Source organism: Pogoniulus pusillus, chromosome 5, assembly GCF_015220805.1.
Source record: "Pogoniulus pusillus isolate bPogPus1 chromosome 5, bPogPus1.pri, whole genome shotgun sequence".
NCBI lineage: Eukaryota > Metazoa > Chordata > Aves > Piciformes > Lybiidae > Pogoniulus > Pogoniulus pusillus.
Genome location: NC_087268.1, coordinates 30,847,399 through 30,866,699, shown reverse-complemented (window position 1 = coordinate 30,866,699; position 19,301 = coordinate 30,847,399). Strand labels below are relative to the sequence as shown.

General features: G+C 43.3%; 1 protein-coding gene across 1 annotated transcript in view; it reads right to left on the bottom strand.

The window, feature by feature from the left end:
• Positions 1-2,961: 2,961 nt before the first annotated feature.
• GAS6 (growth arrest specific 6) overlaps positions 2,962-19,301 on the bottom strand; it is a 47,462-nt gene continuing 31,122 nt past the window's right edge. Inside the window, exons 11-15 of the mRNA XM_064143683.1 lie at positions 12,239-12,403; positions 10,568-10,736; positions 8,650-8,822; positions 7,613-7,841; positions 2,962-3,547 (exon numbers count right to left, since the gene is read on the bottom strand). Of these exons, the coding sequence (XP_063999753.1) occupies positions 3,396-3,547; positions 7,613-7,841; positions 8,650-8,822; positions 10,568-10,736; positions 12,239-12,403 (888 nt within the window). The 3' untranslated portion in view covers positions 2,962-3,395. The remainder of the gene's footprint in view (positions 3,548-7,612; positions 7,842-8,649; positions 8,823-10,567; positions 10,737-12,238; positions 12,404-19,301) is intronic.

Here is a 19,301-nt window from a genome sequence, read left to right as displayed (position 1 = left end):
TGTGTTCAGTTACCATATATATATATGCTGGGTGCAATTTGCTCTGCCCCCTTCAAGCTCGCAGGGGTGGGAGAAGCAGCTTCTCGCCTCCTTCTTCCCCCACTCAAATCTCGGGAGATGGAGGTGGGGAAAACAGTTTTGTGCCCCATTCAAAACTCCAGAGACAGAAGGTGGGGAAGGGAGTTTGGAGTGCCCTGCCAGAACTACACACTTTATTCTTTTTACTTGCTATGAATACTAAGAGGAGAATCATCTTGATTCATTCTGGGCACTCAAAGCCCAGAAATCCTCTGTGATGGGGCACTGGAACAGGCTCTTCAGAGAGGTTGTGGAGTCTCCTTCTCCGGAGACTTTAAAACTCCACCTAGATGTGTTTCTGTGCAACCTAATCTAGAGGAAATTGCTTTAGCAGAAGGGTTGGACTACATGATCTCTGGAGGTCCCATCCAACACCCACCATTCTGTGATTCTGTACTAGAGCTGCTCCCTTTGAGTTGCACACCTAGGCTGCTAATTGTATACAAACGAAATCAACATTTCCCTTGGGTTGAAGCACAGCAGCTGAGGAGGAATGATGGAATGCTTATCATTCTTCTCCTCCTCTCCTCAGTAGTACATAGAAACAGCTACATCTCCCTACAGTGTAGTATTTCCTGTAGGGTATTAAAGACAATCCAGCTTGACACAGAAGAATCCCCTTCTTCTGTCATGTTCCAGACTTACAAATTCTGGCTTTCTCTTCCAAGCCACATTTTGGGTCGGGGTGCATAGTGGTCTAAACAAAATGCCAGAATGGCTCAGGTTGGAAGGGACCTTAGCGATCATCTTCTCCAACCCCCCTGCCATGCCCAGGGACACCTCTCAATTAGACTTGGCTGCTCAAGGTCTCATTCAGCATGGCCTTAAACACTCCCAGGCAGGAGGCAGCCACAACCTCCCTGGACAACCTATTCCAGAGCCTCCCCACTCTCACGCTGAAGAATTTTTTCCTCAACTCCAGTCTAAGCCTGCTCTCCCTCAGTTTAAAAGCAGTATCTTCATGCACACATATGCAAAGGCCTGGAGAAGTTTTTGCTCTGAATTAAACTGGTTTAGAAAACAGAATGTTAGTCTTGTTCACATAACGATAAGTCTGAAACTGCAGAGTACTATAGCGTACCACAGGACTTCTGTTTGCAGCAGCCAAAACAATCCTGGCATCAGAAACAGCATCACTTACATCCACACAAAGGTCAGACATGCTTGTGATTCATTTGTGCCATGTGCTTTTTGGGAACTACCACAGAAAAATAGACAAAGATACCAGACATAAAACTATTTTGCTAGTATACTTCCTTTAAAAAGAATAAAGTAAAACAGAGTTTGTATCATCCATGAAGTTTTAAAAACATAGGAGTCTTTCAAGTTCACACTGTTTTCATTAGAGCTACTCCATTTATAATGATGTGGTTTGGTAAAGGACTAAAATAACCCTGAAAAACACACAGGAAACAAAACACTGCAGTGCTATTAGCCACTGTATCTGCAGGATTCCCATCTCTCACTGCAGATACTAAATGAATGTTTCCTGAGTTCTCCATTGCATTGTAAGTTGATCCAGAGTCATCAGCTCTAATAAAAAGCACTCTAAGCAATAACATGGTTTACTGTGCTCAGTAGAAATAGCAAAACCATAGAACTGCTTCTGGGTTTTCCTAGCCATGCACATTCTGCCAATAAGTTGTCATTGCTTAGAAAGCAACCATCCTTTCAAACTTGCATCTGGTCACACCTGACAGGTTCTTAAGTGTAAATAAGGACACTGGCTGAAAGTGTTAATGCTGTGGTCTTTTCTGCCCTGCTGCATTGCTGCTCACTAATTTGGTAAGGATACAGAACTATGATGTCATGCTGTCTAATAGCTTCCTTTTCTCTGTTAAATAAAGCAGCAATTTTCCCTAGGAAATACTTTTAGGATAGTCTTTCCCCTCTTTCACCCTTTCCTCTGAGACAGTTACAGCTCCAGTTACATCTTGGTCACAGATGTTGTCACATGTATGGATTATTAGGCTAATCTGTGTATTTGGTTAGGCAAAACATGATGTAGAATGATCAGGAATAGGCTAATCTGTGTATTTGGTTAGGCAAAACATGATGTAGAATGATCAGGAATAACTTATAAGAGGCCTTGTAGAATCAGTTAAACCTTTTCCACATTAACCTGTGAAACATGGGTAAGCTCAGCCACCAAGTATTTGGGTTTCCACCACAGCATACATCTACCCTTCTCAGTTCATGAATGTGATGCAAGTCATTGGCCAAATAAGCCAAGATTTAAGTGACTCAAAGAAGGCAAAGTGAAGTCTGCCCCAACTTCACAAGGACAGCTTAAAAGCTGAATGCATTTTATGGCTCTAAACCTCTTCTGAGTAAACCCCCATGCGTATTCTCACCACACTGTATTTCAGCCTGGCTGCCTCTCACAGCCTCCAGCCTCTCTGCTCCCATTAGGTTCACAGTAAATGATCCAACCTAAAATTAAGCAGCAAAAACATGTCATCATCACATCATACACCCCAGTTCCTAATGCCTCACCCATTTGCTTCAGTTGTTATTGACACAAAAGCTTTCAACTTATTGAGGCTTTCCTTATTGTTTCCTGCTGACCCAACTTTGTTTTCTGTTGACTGAGAGCTTTTCTAAAGGTCACAATTGAGTCTCCTCTCTGTGGTAGCAGAAAGAGGAATTCTAGCAGTAAGAATAACAACAACTACTTCCTCTTTTGCCCAGAAGATGTACAGTACCAATATAAGCATATAAACCCCACTGTGTTCAAACAAACAAATATAAGAAACAAACAAACCACCCCTTCCACAAAAAAAACAAACTAACCCAAACCAAAGCCCCACTAATGTAGTCTCCACATCAGGCACAGCCCAAGTCATTATCTCCAAGCAGCACAATAACCTCAGTACAGGTAAATTAAAAACTTGTATGCAAATAGTTTATTCTCCCATATTTTGCAAATCAGAAAGCAGTGTTTGGCAATAAAAAATAATACAGAATTATATATTTTTTTTTCCAGTCCACAGTCATATATTACCAGGTTTCCCACATCACAGATAAAACTGTCTCTTACAGTCTAAAGACAACATTTCACTTTCAGTATATTCTGTCCTTTTGGCTTCTTTAATATTAGTCTTCTGAACTATTTACAAATATATTACAACCTTTAAGCCTCAATGCAAAGGAGAGTATTTCAATCATCAATCTGACACAGGGATCAGTAGCTCCTAGATAACTTCAGTGTTTAAGAGAAACTATACACGCAGTGCGGCAGGACTGAATAATTTATGTCTTTTAAAAAAGGAAGCATTGGAAGTTCTGAGTATAAAACTTTTGTGTTGCAGTGGTACCTACTGACCTGCCTCAATGGGAGGGCAGGAATGTGAGGTGATGTCGCTGTGCTTGTAGAGAGCCTCGTCTAAGTCCAGTGCCTTGTTGCTCAGCTTGACAGTCATGCAGCCATGGTAGGGTGCAGTGACTGGAGTGGAGGTGACAGGAACATCTATGGGAAAGAGGAGACAAACATCTCTAATGGCTGGTTTGGAATAAACTTCTGCCTTACCTATGCTCAGATGATTACCACTTCAATGAATTCAAACTCTCCTCCTTCCACCAGAAGGCAAAAGCACAATCCCAAGCACAGGGAAAATGCCATCTACTTCCAGACACACAGCACTTCTGCCAGGCTGAACCCTTCCTCGGTTGCTCTATGTCTCTGCAAGGCCTCCAGTCCTTACGAAACTCTGTGCTGCACAGCAGCAAGGCTTCTCTCTGCATGCACACTGTCTTCACGCTGCTTCATGTCTCAGTATTTCCATGCTCCTCCATCTGTGGCCCCAGTCCTTTGCCATTACTAGAGTTCCTATACCTGCCTCAAAGTATCTGCCGAAAGATTACAGGAAGAACTTCATGACAGGAAGGCTCCTTCTATATGCAGCCTCTACCGCTTGCTGGACACATTTTTCTGTGCTATGTATCAGCTCAAGGAGGTTGCTGGTGTTCATCAAAAAGGTGGTTTAGCCTGGAGAAGAGGAGGCTCAGGGGGGATCTCATTGCTGTCTACAACTACCTGAAGGGACATTGTAGCCAGGTGGGGGTTGGTCTCTTCTGCCAGGCAACCAGCAACAGAACAAGGGGACACAGTCTCAAGTTATGCCGGGGGAAGTATAGGCTGGATGTTAGGAGGGAGTTCTTCCCAGAGAGAGTGATTGGCATTGGAATGGGCTGCCCAGGGAGGTGGTGGAGGCACCGTCCCTGGCGGTGTTCAAGAAAAGCCTGGATGAGGCACTTAGTGCCATGGTCTAGTTGACTGGATAGGGCTGGGTACTAGTTTGGGCTGGATGATCTTGGAGGTCTCTTCCAACCTGGTTGATACTGTGATAATACAGTAGCTGAGTTGATAAGAGTAATGAGACTAGTTTTTTGCTGTGGAAATCCACTGGTGACATAATCAGTTTAGCAGAAGCAGAAAACAAATAGCAAGGAAGAAGACATTTAGTGCAACCCAACAGACTTGAGGAAATTAGCCAGTCCTATTACTAACTACTGCAATATCATGTACACATTGACCTTAATTAAACAAAAAACCCCAGGCAGTACTATAGTAAGATGAAAATTGTGTAGAGAGAACTGTGTCCTCTACCCTTCCCCAAAGGCTATTAGCTTATTGACAATCCAAAACCAACCCAGTCAAGCTGCTGTGCAACAGAAAGCAGTGAACGTCTCCGAGATTGTTTAACTTCACAGCGGTGCAGGTAGTTAAGTAAAGCCCTTATCTGTACACTGAAGCAAGGACAACTCGAACAATAGGTTGTCCTGCTGACCTGGGATTATAATTTAACAGGTTCTGTCTGCAAACACATAGGGCCAAATTTGCAGCTGTTACGATGAAACACAGCTCAGACAGGCTCTAGGACTAAGTGAGAGAGAAAACATTCGTGGCACAAAGAGGTACTAAAAAATTTTCAGCTTCCTGGCTGAAAAGTATCACTGTTGGGTAGTTGCCCAACTAATCACTTTAGCTATTTCCTGATCCTCCTCATTTATGAAATTTTATCTCTGAAGTCTGCTTAAGAGGAGGAGGCATCTCTGTTGTAGCACCTCACAGGAATGTGAACTAAATTTTGGCTCAGAAGAATCTGAGGAGTTGGCTTAGCAGTTTGAACACTTGCTAAGGAATCATGTTAATTGAGTCTGGACAGGAGGAGGCTCCAAGGTGAACTTATTGTGGCCTTTCAGTATCTGAAGGGAGCCTACAAAAAAGCTGGGGAGGAACTTTTTGGGATATCAGGGAGCGACAGCACTAGGGGGAATGCAGCAAAGCTGGGGATGGGCAGGTTCAGGCTGGATGTGAGGAGGAAGTTGTTCAGCATGAGAGTGGTGAGAGCCTGGAATGGGTTGCCCAGGGAGGCAGTTGAGGTGTTCAAGGCCAGGCTGGATGGAGCTCTGGGCAGCCTGATCTAGGCTAGGGTGTCTCTGCCCATGGCAGGGGGAGTTGGAACTAGATGATCCTTGTGTTCCCTTCCAACCCTGACTGATTATATGATTCTATGTTACATGTGCCATAGGGCTGACTGAAAGACACTGTGGGCTTTCAGGTGGATTTAAAGATACTATAAAATACAACAGTAATAAAAGGATTTAAAATATTTTCTTTGCACTGTAACTGCAAATCAGGCCAAATATTTAACTTCCAGTTATGTCTAGGAACAGATCTTTCTGACATATGCTGCTGTGAATACTTGAAAGCCTTGCTGTAAGGCACCTTCAGCTTATGCATTGTCTGAAAAAAAAAAATCAATGCATCATATAAATTACATAATTTGGGATTTTACCAGAGCTAAAAATAGCACAGAAGAGGTAGCAAATGCCTTTATGCTCCCTCTTCTCTTTTGAAACCATAGACAGTGTTTCTTCCACATCTGCAATATTAGCTGTACTTAGGATGGGACACACTACATATTTTGGCCCAGGATTCTTTCTTTACTTGTGGCAAATGGAATAAAGACATTTAAGTGTGACTTTGTTTTTTCCACAGGGTATGGAAATAGGAAAAAAACTGACATAATGTTTTCAAAGTTTGAATGAGTCAAACTCACTTAGAAGTAGCTGTTTGGTATAGTTATTTAATCCAGAGTGTAGAATCCAACCAAAGCGCTGAAATGTTTATTCGCCTGACAAATGACAAGGGTTCTTGATGCAAGTGCTGGGTTTCTCTCAATGGCAAAAGCAGACCACAGGCAGGAATCCCTGTTGCTGAGCAGAACAGACCAAAGGTGGAGGGTAGCTAAACCTACAGAAGCCAACTGGGTCTAAGCAGCCACAGCTATAATATCTCACACTTAGTTCTGGCTAACTAAAAACTGTGCTTTACTCAGCACAGTTAGTCTAAGTGAATCACAGACACCTCGGGACAGTGACAGAATGGGATTGTCTTCTGAGCTGTGAAAGTCTCTGCTGTGCATTTGTGAGCTACTTGAAAGCAAGCAGGTGACCTCTCTTGCTTGTGCAATTGTCAGCCTGGACAATTCAATCTAACGCTGGAAAACACTGTGTTTTGGGGTATACTCTTGTTCTTGTGTGAACGTCTCAGAGTGAGTGGCCTCCCCCTTTTAGACGTGACTAGGAGCCATCTGCAACATTGGCATAAAAAAAGTTTGCCAACTCTTCTTCATAGTGGGAAGAGTCATGCCATGTGTCCTAGCACACACACAGCACCTCAGCCACCCTGTTCCAGCCTGGCTGCTTTGGAGCTAACAGGAGGCCAATCCTGCTGCCTCTCTCTTGCTTGGGCAAGTCAGGGCAAGATTTTGCTTAGGCTGTACTGCTGTGCATCAGAGACGTAAGTGTTCCCTTAACTGCATTCCTTAGTAGTTGGCACCAATAAACCAGTTCAGCCAGAAGAAGAAACAAACCCCCAAACCTGGCTGAAATGCATGATTCAGATGGAAGTTTGATCTTCCAGGTTCAGAGCAAAGCAGCAAACTGACCTCTCACAACGAGCTTGGCTGTTGCTGAAGAGCCAGTAAAACTGTAAACGGTGGTAGCCCCTCTGTTGTCCCCTCTGCTGAGAGGAAATCTGCTAATCGTGCAGAGACATGATCAGTTCAAAGAGAACACCAGTCAGGGAGAATCATCATACTGGGCTTCCCAAGCTTCAGTCAAATCAATGTAAGGCCCTGGTACTCCCCTCAAGGAGTGCTCATTACATTAATGAAGCACTGCAAGACCCTGAAGTCCAGCTCCTAAGGATCTGACTAGGTTTAAGATAATGACCCTGCTTATGGCTATCCTTCAGATAAATAATTCCTACTGCTGACCAGCCAAAACCTCCTCTTTCTGTTTTCACCCTCAGAAGGGCAGAATCATTCAAGAAAAAAAAGTACCTGTCAAACACACACTCACACCTGTTAAGATCACACACACACCTACACTGCAGACAACGCCTGCTCAAGCAGAAAAGAAAAGGAGGCTCCCAGTTCAAATGAACAGAGACAGTTTTGCTGACTGCCAGCTCAGCAAGGTGAGCTGGGAGTCTGTAGTCAATGCTACAAAACTGGATGCTCACCTGGCAGTCCTCCCACGTATGTCTTCACCACTGACTGCAAGGAGCTCTCCAGGATGGATAGACTGTCCTCTAACTCAGAGCTGCTTAGTTCACTCTCTCCTGCTATCCCATCTACCGTCAGGGATAACTGATCTTTCTTGAGGAGGATGTCCACAGAGTGTTCCCTCTTATCGCAGAGATTTATTGCCAATCTGGACACAACTGTGTTCTCCAAAGACACGATGACAAACTGGACAGCAAGAAAAAGAAAAGAGACTATCAGCAGAAACAGACCTAGCCATGCTTAACCAAGCCCAGGATGATCCCCCTCTGGCCTTGTTTACAAAGATTTTGCAGATAATGAGTCAGGGAAATAGCCTTATTACTACTGATGATTGTACTCTGGGCTTATTCGCATAGATGAAAACCCAATGAACCAGGAGGGCTAATTCTGAGTCATAATCACTGTCTTGGAGAGAAATCTTAGTGTGTCTTACAACAGAGGTTGTTATATTGCACTGGAACCAAACAGACTAGAGGTGCTGTACTAGAAATGAAAAGCTGGCTCATGGGTTTTAGTGAACTCATTCCTGATGTACACCGATGAAATGCCAGGATCTAGCCCTTTGCTATGAACACCATTAAATCAGTAGCTTTGGCACTCCATCACATCTGGCCTTTTCACATCACCTGGAGTGACACCTAAAGCCTGTCACTCCACCATTTTTGGACTTTTACTGATGAGCTCCAGATAACTGAAATTACCTGCTTATAGTATCAAACACCTTCTGTGCCACGAACAGGTAACAAAATATGGCTGCATTCATGAGAACAGTTCCATCTCTGCCTTGCAAAGAACTCCTTAGGAGCACCTGGCATATACTCTTAAGAGGCAGAACTTTGATGTCAACCAAGAACCTCAGTGTCAGACTATGTTCTAAACTGGTGGGGGCAAATAAGCAGGCAGGCTGTAAACTTGACAACTGTTTTTTGACAATTACTTTCAATTCCCAGGAAGCAGCAACAAACCTTCTCTAGAAAAATGCTTAACTCTCTACCTGTTGTTTCAGTTTCTTTGTGGAGTGATAGTCAACCAGAGACAGGGATAAAGGGACAGATGCTTCTCCCGTAACTAGAGCGAACAGCACACCGGTATCTGTTGCTGGTTGAATTGCAGCATTTACATCTATTTCCCAGCTTGTCTTGGTTTTATTTCCAGAAGAAGGTTGCACTGCAGAAAAAAACAAATGTGTAGCATGAGGACCTTAGGACTAACAAGCCAAATGGGTAGGCTCTGCAATTTCTGCCTGGAGAAGAGGACAGACGGGTGAGCGTATGGAGGGACTGACGCATTTCTTTTACACAAAATGAAAAGTCCAAAGCAACTAAACGTAAAATCAGGGGGGAAAATGACATCAGTTTCCTCTTGCCACCTTCTGCCACCTTTCACAGTGTCAAAGGACAAGGTTAAGCATTTTCAATGGGACAAAGAGAGATTCAAATTCCCATGGCTGTCAAGCCAACAGATTCAAAGAACTACTGCAAGATAGGGCACCCAATTTTTGAATAGTTCTTGACTATCCAGAGATCATAAGGAAATCTATATCCAAATCTGGCACACAGGAAACATTTCTATGACAGCCTGGGCTAAACAGAAAAAGGATATAAACTATAAACACAATGCATGGATGACCTACCTAACCATTTGCCTCTCAATGTGGCATGCTTTGTGTAAGTTGCTGACCTCTGAATTAAAACTCTCTCACATCTTTTATTACTGACCCAGTGCCCTTGTAATTAAAAAATGATGCTGGCAACAAAGATATCAATCCTGCTTCTACAACCTCCTTTCACAGGATTATTAGCTTTGCTGGTTCACCATATGTTGAAAAATAAGTGCTTTATAAAGCTCACCATTACAAAGCAAACAAAAAAAAATTGCTTGTAGGGAGAAAAATAAGAAAGACATGCAGGTGCCTAGGCCTTCTCTCTGCTGAGTGCTGTCATCTGCACTTCAGATGCTGCTCTATCTCTACTTTGAAACTTTGGTATCCATGTGGTAAACAGGACAACAGACACCTGGTACTCTCTGATTCAAATGGCCCAGCAGAAATCCATGTAACTGACGTGCAGAGGGCTGCTGCAAAGGAGGACTTTCACACCAAACTAAAATAGATGGTTGGCATTTTCATGGGTTTACTGAGAGATGACTGCACATATAGACAGACAGGGTAATGTAGAACAAAGAAAAGGTGCCTTTCTGAGCGCTGCATTATGGACAAGTTTGGTTTGAAACGTGTAATGACTGTATCTAGGTCAATTTCATTCAGCTTGTATCAGGGATATGCTTACACCTCCCTGGAGGTGTTCAAGAAAAGACTGGATAAGGCATTTAGTGTCATGGTCTAGATGACTGGATAGGGCTGGGTGCTAGGTTAGACTGGATGACCTTGGAGGTCTCTTCCAACTTGGTTGATTCTATGATTCTTACTGTAACTTAGTCCCAAGCATAACTAATGCCACCCAGTAACTAAAATGAATTGAATCCAGTCTTGGGCATTTTGCTACAGACAACATTGATTTTCTGCCCCTCATAAACCCAAGATACAGGACTGTGGCTTGCAGCATTCCCTGTTTATCAGAAAGCAGTGGACAGAGCTGGAATCGCCTATGCTGGTGACGAGAGATGTGAAGCCCCTAATGCTGAGGATGAGTTGGAACCTGCCTGGTTGTGAAATGGATTACGGGACTACACATAGAGAACTAATCTGTGCTTGGCATATTTGTACTGACTCTGACCATCATAGAGAGGCCTTCTTTTGCTACAAACCACAAGGTTAGCTCTCCATCTACGGCTGACAGTCTCTTCTGCACTGATGATTGACTGGTTACATGTTAAGTGTTAGGCTGTTTATTGCCCAAGTATAGCAGAACAACACATCAGAAATTAAAAAAAAAGAAAAGATAAGTACTTACCATATGTAAGATTGAAGACAGCAAAGCCTCGTCCAGGATAGAAAGACCCTCGCCCTGCTACAGCAAAGCACTGCATCTTCTCATTCATCTTTATGGTCTCTTGGATAGTGGTGTCCTCCCCATTCAACCAGTTCCACGCCCTCATGCAACCATCCAGCCGAGGGTTTACCTAGGAGAGCAGAGCAGTATCTCATGCATCTAACTACTGTTCAGTGAAAAATAACTGGTCTGGGGGGCAGCAGAACACTGAGTTATATTATCAGATTAAATAGGAGAAATAATTTTGATGTATTATGCACATGCAAACCAATTGGTGGCAAATGCAGTCCAGCAGCCTCAAACAGGTAAGCTGTCAGCATTCCCCAGCAAACTCCCCTGAGCTCAGCTTGTCTCTGCAGGACAGAAGGGCATTAGCTGGTGCAGGTGCTGATTTGGTTGTATTGATCCTGTTAGCTGCTCTACACACCACATATCATTAGCACAATTTACTTCTAAAGCTCTATACCCAAAGCTCTGACTCACCTAACTACTCTACTTTGCATCTGCTGCAGGCTAACTTACAGTAAAAAAACCCAACCCTTTGTGTCACTGCAAACAGCCTTCATGACACACAAGATGTTGGATCTGATCATGGTATAAGTTGTCAGGTTCTAGCTCAAGGGAGGGGTGCCTGAACCACAAGACTAGCACGCCATCTGCACACACCTTGCTCCTTCCAGCTTCAAGTTACACTATCCTGTACCAAATGTCAGCATTAAAACGTGAGTGTGCAAAGAGGAGGCTCCTTGCAAAACATCTGTATCAGCATCATTACCACCAATTAACTGAAGCAGAGAGAGAACTGAGTGTCTGGGCCAGGGTAAAAATCTCATGGAGTTTTTGGTTCTCAACCCCACATTCAGATCTCACCCCAAACTTCATGTCTCAGGCAAGCAAAGGCCCTTACTTTTTATGAGAAACATGAGCCTTCTTCAGCTGCTGCTGAAGAAAACTTCAGAGAGCCGAAACTTGCCTCCTCACTTAGAAACAGACGTCAATTTGAGTTTCAAGGTGCCAAACTCTGTGTGTGGTAGACATTCAAAACAGCTTGAGCAGCAGCTACTTGAGAAACACCCAAAGAGCATCTTAACTTTATTCACACGCCCTACCTACTTGAATTAGGAAGACCTTAAGAAAAACAAGCTGCTGTTTTACCTTGGCTCTTACTAAAACAAAACAGCGAACACGAGCAGAAAAACTGTGACACAATATACATGAAGCACAAATTGCTTACAAACACTGTCCCAAACACTGTCACCAGACCTAGCAGGCACAATGGCATCCTCACGTAGCTGTGTTTCTACCGATCCTGCAAGGCCACTCACGGTCTCCAGCATGACTGCTGTTCAATTTGTCATGTGCTCTGCTGTTGCAATGCCCTAATTCTGCAGGCCAAGGCTGGGATATACTTCACCCAAACTTTGCAATTAAAAAATCAGGAGTCCCACCTTTGCTACTGGCTTAGGCACCTTCTACAGTCAATGAAGACAAAGCTGTATCCAGCAGGTGATAATTCCACCTATCTCGGACCATGTTGAACTGCTCTCAGGAAGGACCTACATTACCCCAAGAGAAGATGAAATCAAGCCCTTCAGGAATGCAGAACAACATGAAGCATCTTGCTATACTTACTGGCAAAATAAGGTCCTTTGTTTTGAAAGGAATGCCTCCTACTGTCAAATTCAGCTGATACAGTCCTTTGTCTAAAGTAAACAGATCCCCTGAGACAGCGATTTTCATAACTGCATCTCTGTTGACTTTTATAATCAAACTTCTTTCAAGCTCTTCAACAGAGATCTGAAAAAGTAAAATTGTAAATAGAATAATTCAGTATAAAAATACCCTAACACCTGCAGCCTCAACTAAAGGAGAGATGCCATCAGTGAAATCCTCAAGATAGAGAAGTATTTTCAGCACCCAAACCTAATTATCTGTCAAGAAAGTTAAATTCCATCTCAATATGTAAATTTGTACTCTAGAAAGAAACCTGGGGTTGCCCTAATGTTGAAGACAGCCCAGGAAAGTCCAAATCAGCTACACAATAATACTTGTTGATTGACTACATGACATCTGTGGGATGCTCTATGCAAAATGAAAATACAGTGACAAGTTATTAATGAGAAACATCCTGTTGCAACTGCATGTGAAAGGCAAAGCTGAAATGACAGATGCTTTTGGTGGGCCAGTGACAGATAATGCAGTAGCCTTTGAGCCACAGTCTCTTGCAAAAAAGAGCAACAGATGACACCATTTTTGTGAGAGTAATAAAAAGGCAGTATTGTTTCTCTCAGAAGGTCTCTGCAAGTTTTACTTCCACCTTTCTGAAGAGCTGATTCTAGGAAGATTCTATCACCACTTAAAAAAAAACCACAAACCATCATTTTACTTATGGCCAAGCTGCACAGAGATGCACTCTAAAGGCGCCAGCTCTGCAGAGGGAGAGGAGGAGGCGAAACAGGCAGCAGGCTATGGAATAACAGCATCAATTCTGCTGCCTTGGGGCCTGGGTCCTGCAACCAGCGGGCTGTTCTGTGGCCACAGCAGAAGACAACATCTTTCTGCCTGCAGAGCACATTTCCACTACTTCACAAACTTCACTATAGAACTTCGTCTTCCCACTCTGTAACAGATACCCCACCTAGCCATTCTTAATCCATGCAGCTCTGTTCCCTGAGACACACAGATGCTGCCTCCATCAATGAACCAAGTATCTATTCTAGTGGCTGTTAAGACTTGTTCTTCCTTCTCCCTGCTAGGGGCCCAGGTCATGAGCACCTTTCTTTTTGCATTTCAAAAGTAGCTGTCCCAAAACTGTTTCCATCAGCCATACTAAGCTCTTGCTTTATAGCTGTAACATAAAGGAGGACAGGGCTGAGTAGGTTTATACCTTTGAATTGCCATCTTCATAATGAAGATTGAGTTTGAGAGTTGAAAAAATTATTCACAGACTATCAAACTTCCTTCTTCTCCTGTGGATTCCATTACAGTCTGGTTCATACTTGGAAAACACTCTCTACACCTGGTGCTGTACCCTACAGGACATGAATTTACTTGTTTGAAGCTTGCCTGTTTAAAGTGGCATTTACACCTCCTGACTGTGCTCCAAGGAGACACACAAGCCAGTCTCAAGCAGGCATTTTTGAGCATTGGCAGGCTGTAAAGTCCACTCAGTGGGTGGGATCATAAACCTACAGGTCCTGGCAGCCATAGCCCAACTGGTTTAGCTATACTGGCTCTCTAGCTAAACATTCACTTAGCACCTCTGCTTGGTATGCCAGTCACCACTGCCCTAATGTATGGAGCATGACAATGAACTGGCACAGAGCAAACAGGAATGGGGAAAAGCAGTGCCTGTATGCTTCCTCTGTGAAGAAATCCTGCAACTTATATGGCCAGTAAGATTCAGGGCCTTGTATATTTTTGACTGTATAGAAACCAGTAATATAGACATGAAAAAAAAAAATCAGCCTGAGTTCTTATCTGCTTCTCATCATGAATATAAATATGGCCTCATTCAAGGACATGAATCTCTAGGAGCAGATCCAGAGGAAGGCCACAAAAATAGTCAGAGGGCTGGAAAACCTCTGACAGGATTAAAAGAGACAGGATTAAAGAGTTGGGGCTGTTCAGCATGGGGAAAAGGGAGACCTTACTACAGTCTTTTATTACTTAAAGAGAGCCTGTAGGAAAGATGAGGACAATCTTTTCATCAGGGTCTCTCATGACAGGACAAGGGGTAGTGGTTTTAAGCTATAGGAGGGTAGATGTAGACTAGATAAAACATTTTTTTAATGTTCAAGGTGGTAAAACACTGGCACAGGTTGCCCAGCAAGGTGGTGTATGTCCCATCCCTGGAAACATTCATGGTCAGGCTGGCTGGGGCTCTGAGTATCCCAATCTAGTAAAAGATGCCCTTCACCACTGCAGAGGATTGGACTAGATGACCTTCACAAGTCCCTTTCAACCCAAACCATCCTATGATAAACAAATCAAATCGGTGGAAACTTCCGTAGGAGAAAGGGTTAAGCTCAATGAAAGCTCTTAACAAAATCCCGTTTAGGAAATTGCATTTCATGCTGCCCTCTGGCAGTTTCCACTTCAGTTCCTTACATACAAAGCTTAATCAGAGCTTAATTGCTGGTGCACCACCATCACCTACAAACCAAGAGGGGAAGCACTTCATTAGCTAGCATGCTGCTCTAATTCCCTCCTCTTGCTGCAAGGAAAAGCTAACTACCACTTGTGTGCTTGAGGATATTCAGGTGGGTAGTTGCTGTAGCTGAGGGTTCCCCTACAGTTAGCCATAAGGGCAGCCAGCTTTGCATTTTGGATGTGAGCCCAGGATAGCTCATTGCATGCTGCCAGCCTGTCAAGCCTTCACTCAAAAGCAATTGGACAGCATTGAAAAGGGACAGGAATACAGGCAGGCACAGGGTTAAAGCTAAATAAGAATCTGCTTGTGATTGCCTAACCTTCAATTCTGACATTTAGCACTGCAGGTAAGCTATTATTTTTGCTAACCATACTGCCCTCAGAGCAGTACTAAATTAAACATTGAAAATATGACAAAATGATGACTTTTGTTTTTTAACTGCAAAACAAACAGAAGACAAATGTGTTCTCTGCTATCCTCAGTTCACACGTGCCACTTCATCCAGCTGGATTACACAGAGACAACTACATTAGCAGGCTTCTCACGAGGCTTGTATGTGTTTTCAATGATAGGAATGATCGTTGTAAGTTAGATTAGGAGAGATCAACATCAGAGAAAATACCTAGGCAGAAATTTGGCCTGAAGTTTTGAAAATGCCTTCCTGTTTCCATGAAAGTTTGCAACTTTGGCTCCAAAGGCCAAAGGAGATAGACACTGATGGTGCTTTTTCATATTTTGATTACTTTTCCTACTGAAAGTTTTCTTAAGGGATTTTTTTTTTCATCCTGGATGTTTTCATCTGTTTTTTTTCATGCTGAATATTAAACAGTAAAGTTACTATTTTCTCACAACCCCTATAAAGTTCTCCAAGTATCCAAACTCCACTGTTTTAGGTCCAACTAAAACTAAAGGCTTCATCCTGTGTATACTGAAGTCCGTATCAAAGCTTCTAAACTGTATCTGAGTCTGGGCTGTGACCTCTGAAAGTTTGAGCCTGTCCTTCACAGAAGGTGATGCTGAATACACACAAATCCATACTTGAAATGTGTGGCTACATGTTTTTATAAAAGGAAACAGATAAAAAGGAATAACCTCTCCTCAACAGGGTTTCTCAAACTAAAAACCAAGCCAAACAGAGGAAAAAATGGAGTAATGGGGGAGGGCATAAAATGAAGGAAAAGATTTCTAGTTGTATTGCTCAGCCGTATGTATTAAACAGCATTTAGAGACAGGGATGACACTGAACATTAAGCAGAAGAGAACAAAGTACCTGTAGGGTGGAGGCAAGTGATAAGAAAATAGAGCAGAGAAAGAAGTAACTGATGGCACCCCAGCAACAGCAGCAGCATCCCAAGTCTCAAAGGTGAGTTGACCATGAACAGCTGTGGGTAAATCCTTCTGCCTTTGGCTAGTACCAGGCACAGCATGGCAGTTCCACTTTGGGAGACAGTCACCAGAGCTATGGCTATCGACCTGCTCTGGGCAAGCACTCATGTGCCAGCCCCGCATGAGGCTCTTTCCCCAGCTCATGCTGTACTTTCATCTCTGGCAGACGCCAGGCCCTGCTCAGCTCAGCATAAGGCAGCACTGCTGGCTGCAGCAGCACCCCTGCCTGCTTCTCAGTATGGTTCCTGTCTACCTTCAGTGCATAGCATCCACAGCTCAGTCTGCAATGTCCCAGAAAGTCTTTAAGGGCCTTCAGGGGATGTATGCAGTCTCTCACAAAATGTGCAAAATGTGCAAAATGTGCATTGCTGCAGCAACTCAGCCAGGAATTTTACAGGTTATGATACTACCTGGGTGTCAGAGCACTGACACTGGTGGCTGGCAGGAGACCAATAGTTCTTGCCTAAAAACGATACTTACTTTTATCACACTGCCTCCCCTCCCTGCAGAAAGCAAGCACAGCCATTGTTTACCCCATAAATCCCATGTTTGAGCACTTTTGTATTACTTGAAGAAAGAAAATGCATTCCAGCTGTCTGACTGAAAAATAACATAGGAAAGCTTGTAATAACCTCATAATGAGGTCTGGCACTTAACGAGTACATTACGTTCCCATGTTAAATTGTTTAACTTGGTAGTGATCGCTTTTTGTGACTCTCAAGTCACCCCAGTGGCATCAGCTCTGCTTTTCACATCTTCTATCACCACTGTCTCTGTGCAGGCAAGTACAATGGCCATTTTTCAAACCAGCAAAACAAATCTCACTACCAAATGTCGACAGCTGACAGTGAATGCACTCAAAGACTTCTTTATTTATATATAAGTAAAAAAAAAAAATCCCACTTTACTTTTTTTACTTTAAAGTGTAATTCTGATTAAAAAAAACCCAAACCCACAACAAAAATTACTACCAGCATCTGTCTCATATGTGAGTTAGCTGAGAACTTCCCACCCACTCCCAAAGCAACAGACCAATTTAAAACATCTAATTAAATAATGAAAAAAGAAAGGACAGGAAAAGACAGATGCCAAAAGGCATATATAAATTGCTAAGCTACTGTAGAACACACTACAGGATGCTTTTCATGATCCTGTCATGAATGGTAACAGTCATGATGCTTCCAGAATCACCAGGAAATGTTCAGTGAGACTATCAAGAACACAAATCTTTACAAACTCCATGATGCAGTGCATCATCTGATGAGATTGCTGTGATGTGATACTAGCAGATAGAGAGGTTCTAATAGACCCCAGTATCCTTACAAGGGAAATGGTCTGTTTAGTATATAAACAAATCTTAAAACTTTTAAAAGGATACTGAGATTTGTCAAAGTGACCCAGTGACTAAGCAAGAAAACAGACAGAAGAATAAACAAAAGCAACCATATCCATAAGGGTGTCAAGCAATTGGACAAGAAATAATGGTTTTAAGGTGAAGGAGAGTAGGTTTAGGCTGGATCTTAGGAAGAAGTCCTTCAGTACAAGGTGGGCAGAACTCGGGAACAGGCTGCCCAGGGAGGCTGTGGATGCCTCCTCCCTGGGGCTGTTTACAGCCAGGTTGGATGAGGCCTTGAGCAGCCAAGTCTAGTTGAGAGGCATCCCTGTCCATGGTGGGGAGATTGGAGTAGATGATCTCTAAGGTCCCTTTTAATTTAAGCCATTCTATGATACCAAACACCCCTGGAAGTTTCTTTAACTGAACAGCTACAGAGTGAGCTCCTCATACTCCCAAACCTCACATGAAGGTCATCTTCTCAAATTGACATGAAGTTAGCTTAGCAGTGCTGCACCTCACAGGCTGTGTCTGATCCAGCTGTGCAGAGAGAGTGATTTCCCATTGGAATGGGCTGCCCAGGGAGGTGGTGGAGGCATCGTCCCTGGGGGTCTTCAAGAAAAGACTGGATGAGGCACTTAGTGCCATGGTCTAGTTGACTGGCTAGGGCTGGGTGCTAGGTTGGACTGGATGATCTTGGAGGTCTCTTCCAACCTGGTTGATTCTATGATTCTATGATTCTATGATTAGCGATGCAGTCTAGGTTACAATAGCTATAAAGTATAGTTCAGTTTGTTAGAAAGAATATCCTGTTCTCACCTTAGCCTGTATAATACGCTGGCACGGAAGGCAGCAGAGCCCTTTTGCAAAAGCCTCATTTGTACACAGGGTCGTGGTTCACATGGAGGCCTTCCATCGAAAGATCAAAACACTGCTTTCTATCTGCCTGCATGGCGACAGCCATTGTCTCAGCAGCTGTACACCCGCTGGGAAGATCTCTCTCCCAAAGGGGCAGAAATATAAACATAGGCTATGTTTTGGAATAAGGACCTTGGTTCTCATCACCTGATGAACACCTGTTGGGGGCTGACCCCTGGGTGGTTCTACAGGTTGTTTTTGCTAAGAATTATCCAATTGTATGAATTGATTATAACTTTGTACCAATCTGTAAAGTTCACGCAAAACCGCCTGAATTGGCTGAAACACACCTATTTTGGACACTATAAAAATGCTGCATTTGCAAGCTGGAATGTTTTGGTAAAAGAACTAGATAATGGGCAGTGAAAAGGTAAACATGGTTGTCTCTTCTCTCACAGTCTCGCTGAGAGTTCTGGGAAGAAGAAGTAAAACATTGGATAGCATTCTCCATTTTGTCTCTCACTTTGCTTCTGGGCTTTGACGAAGCTGCATCTCATTAACCTTGCTGCCACTAACCTTGCTCCCTAACCTCTTGGCCGCACCTCTCTTCTTCCTGAGAACTGGGGTAAGGTTGAGAGGGCAAGGGGAGGTGTTGGGGTGGTTTGAGAGCCCCTCCTGGGGACTCAGGTTTCTGGGAGGGGAGTTGTGCTTCTGTATTGTTTATCCTTTGTATATTTCTGTATATAACTGTATATATTGTTAATAGCTGCTTGTATATTTGCTGCTGTAAAATAAATAGCTTCATTTATATTCCTGGAGTCCCTTCTGAGTTAGCTGGGGCAAATACAAAAGTGTGGGGGGGGCGGGTAAGAGCCCAAACCATCACAGCCAGCATCCAGCTAGGCCCGGACAACGCGCCTTAAATTCGTAATACTCTGAGACTTCTCTGAACTGCATTTGGACAG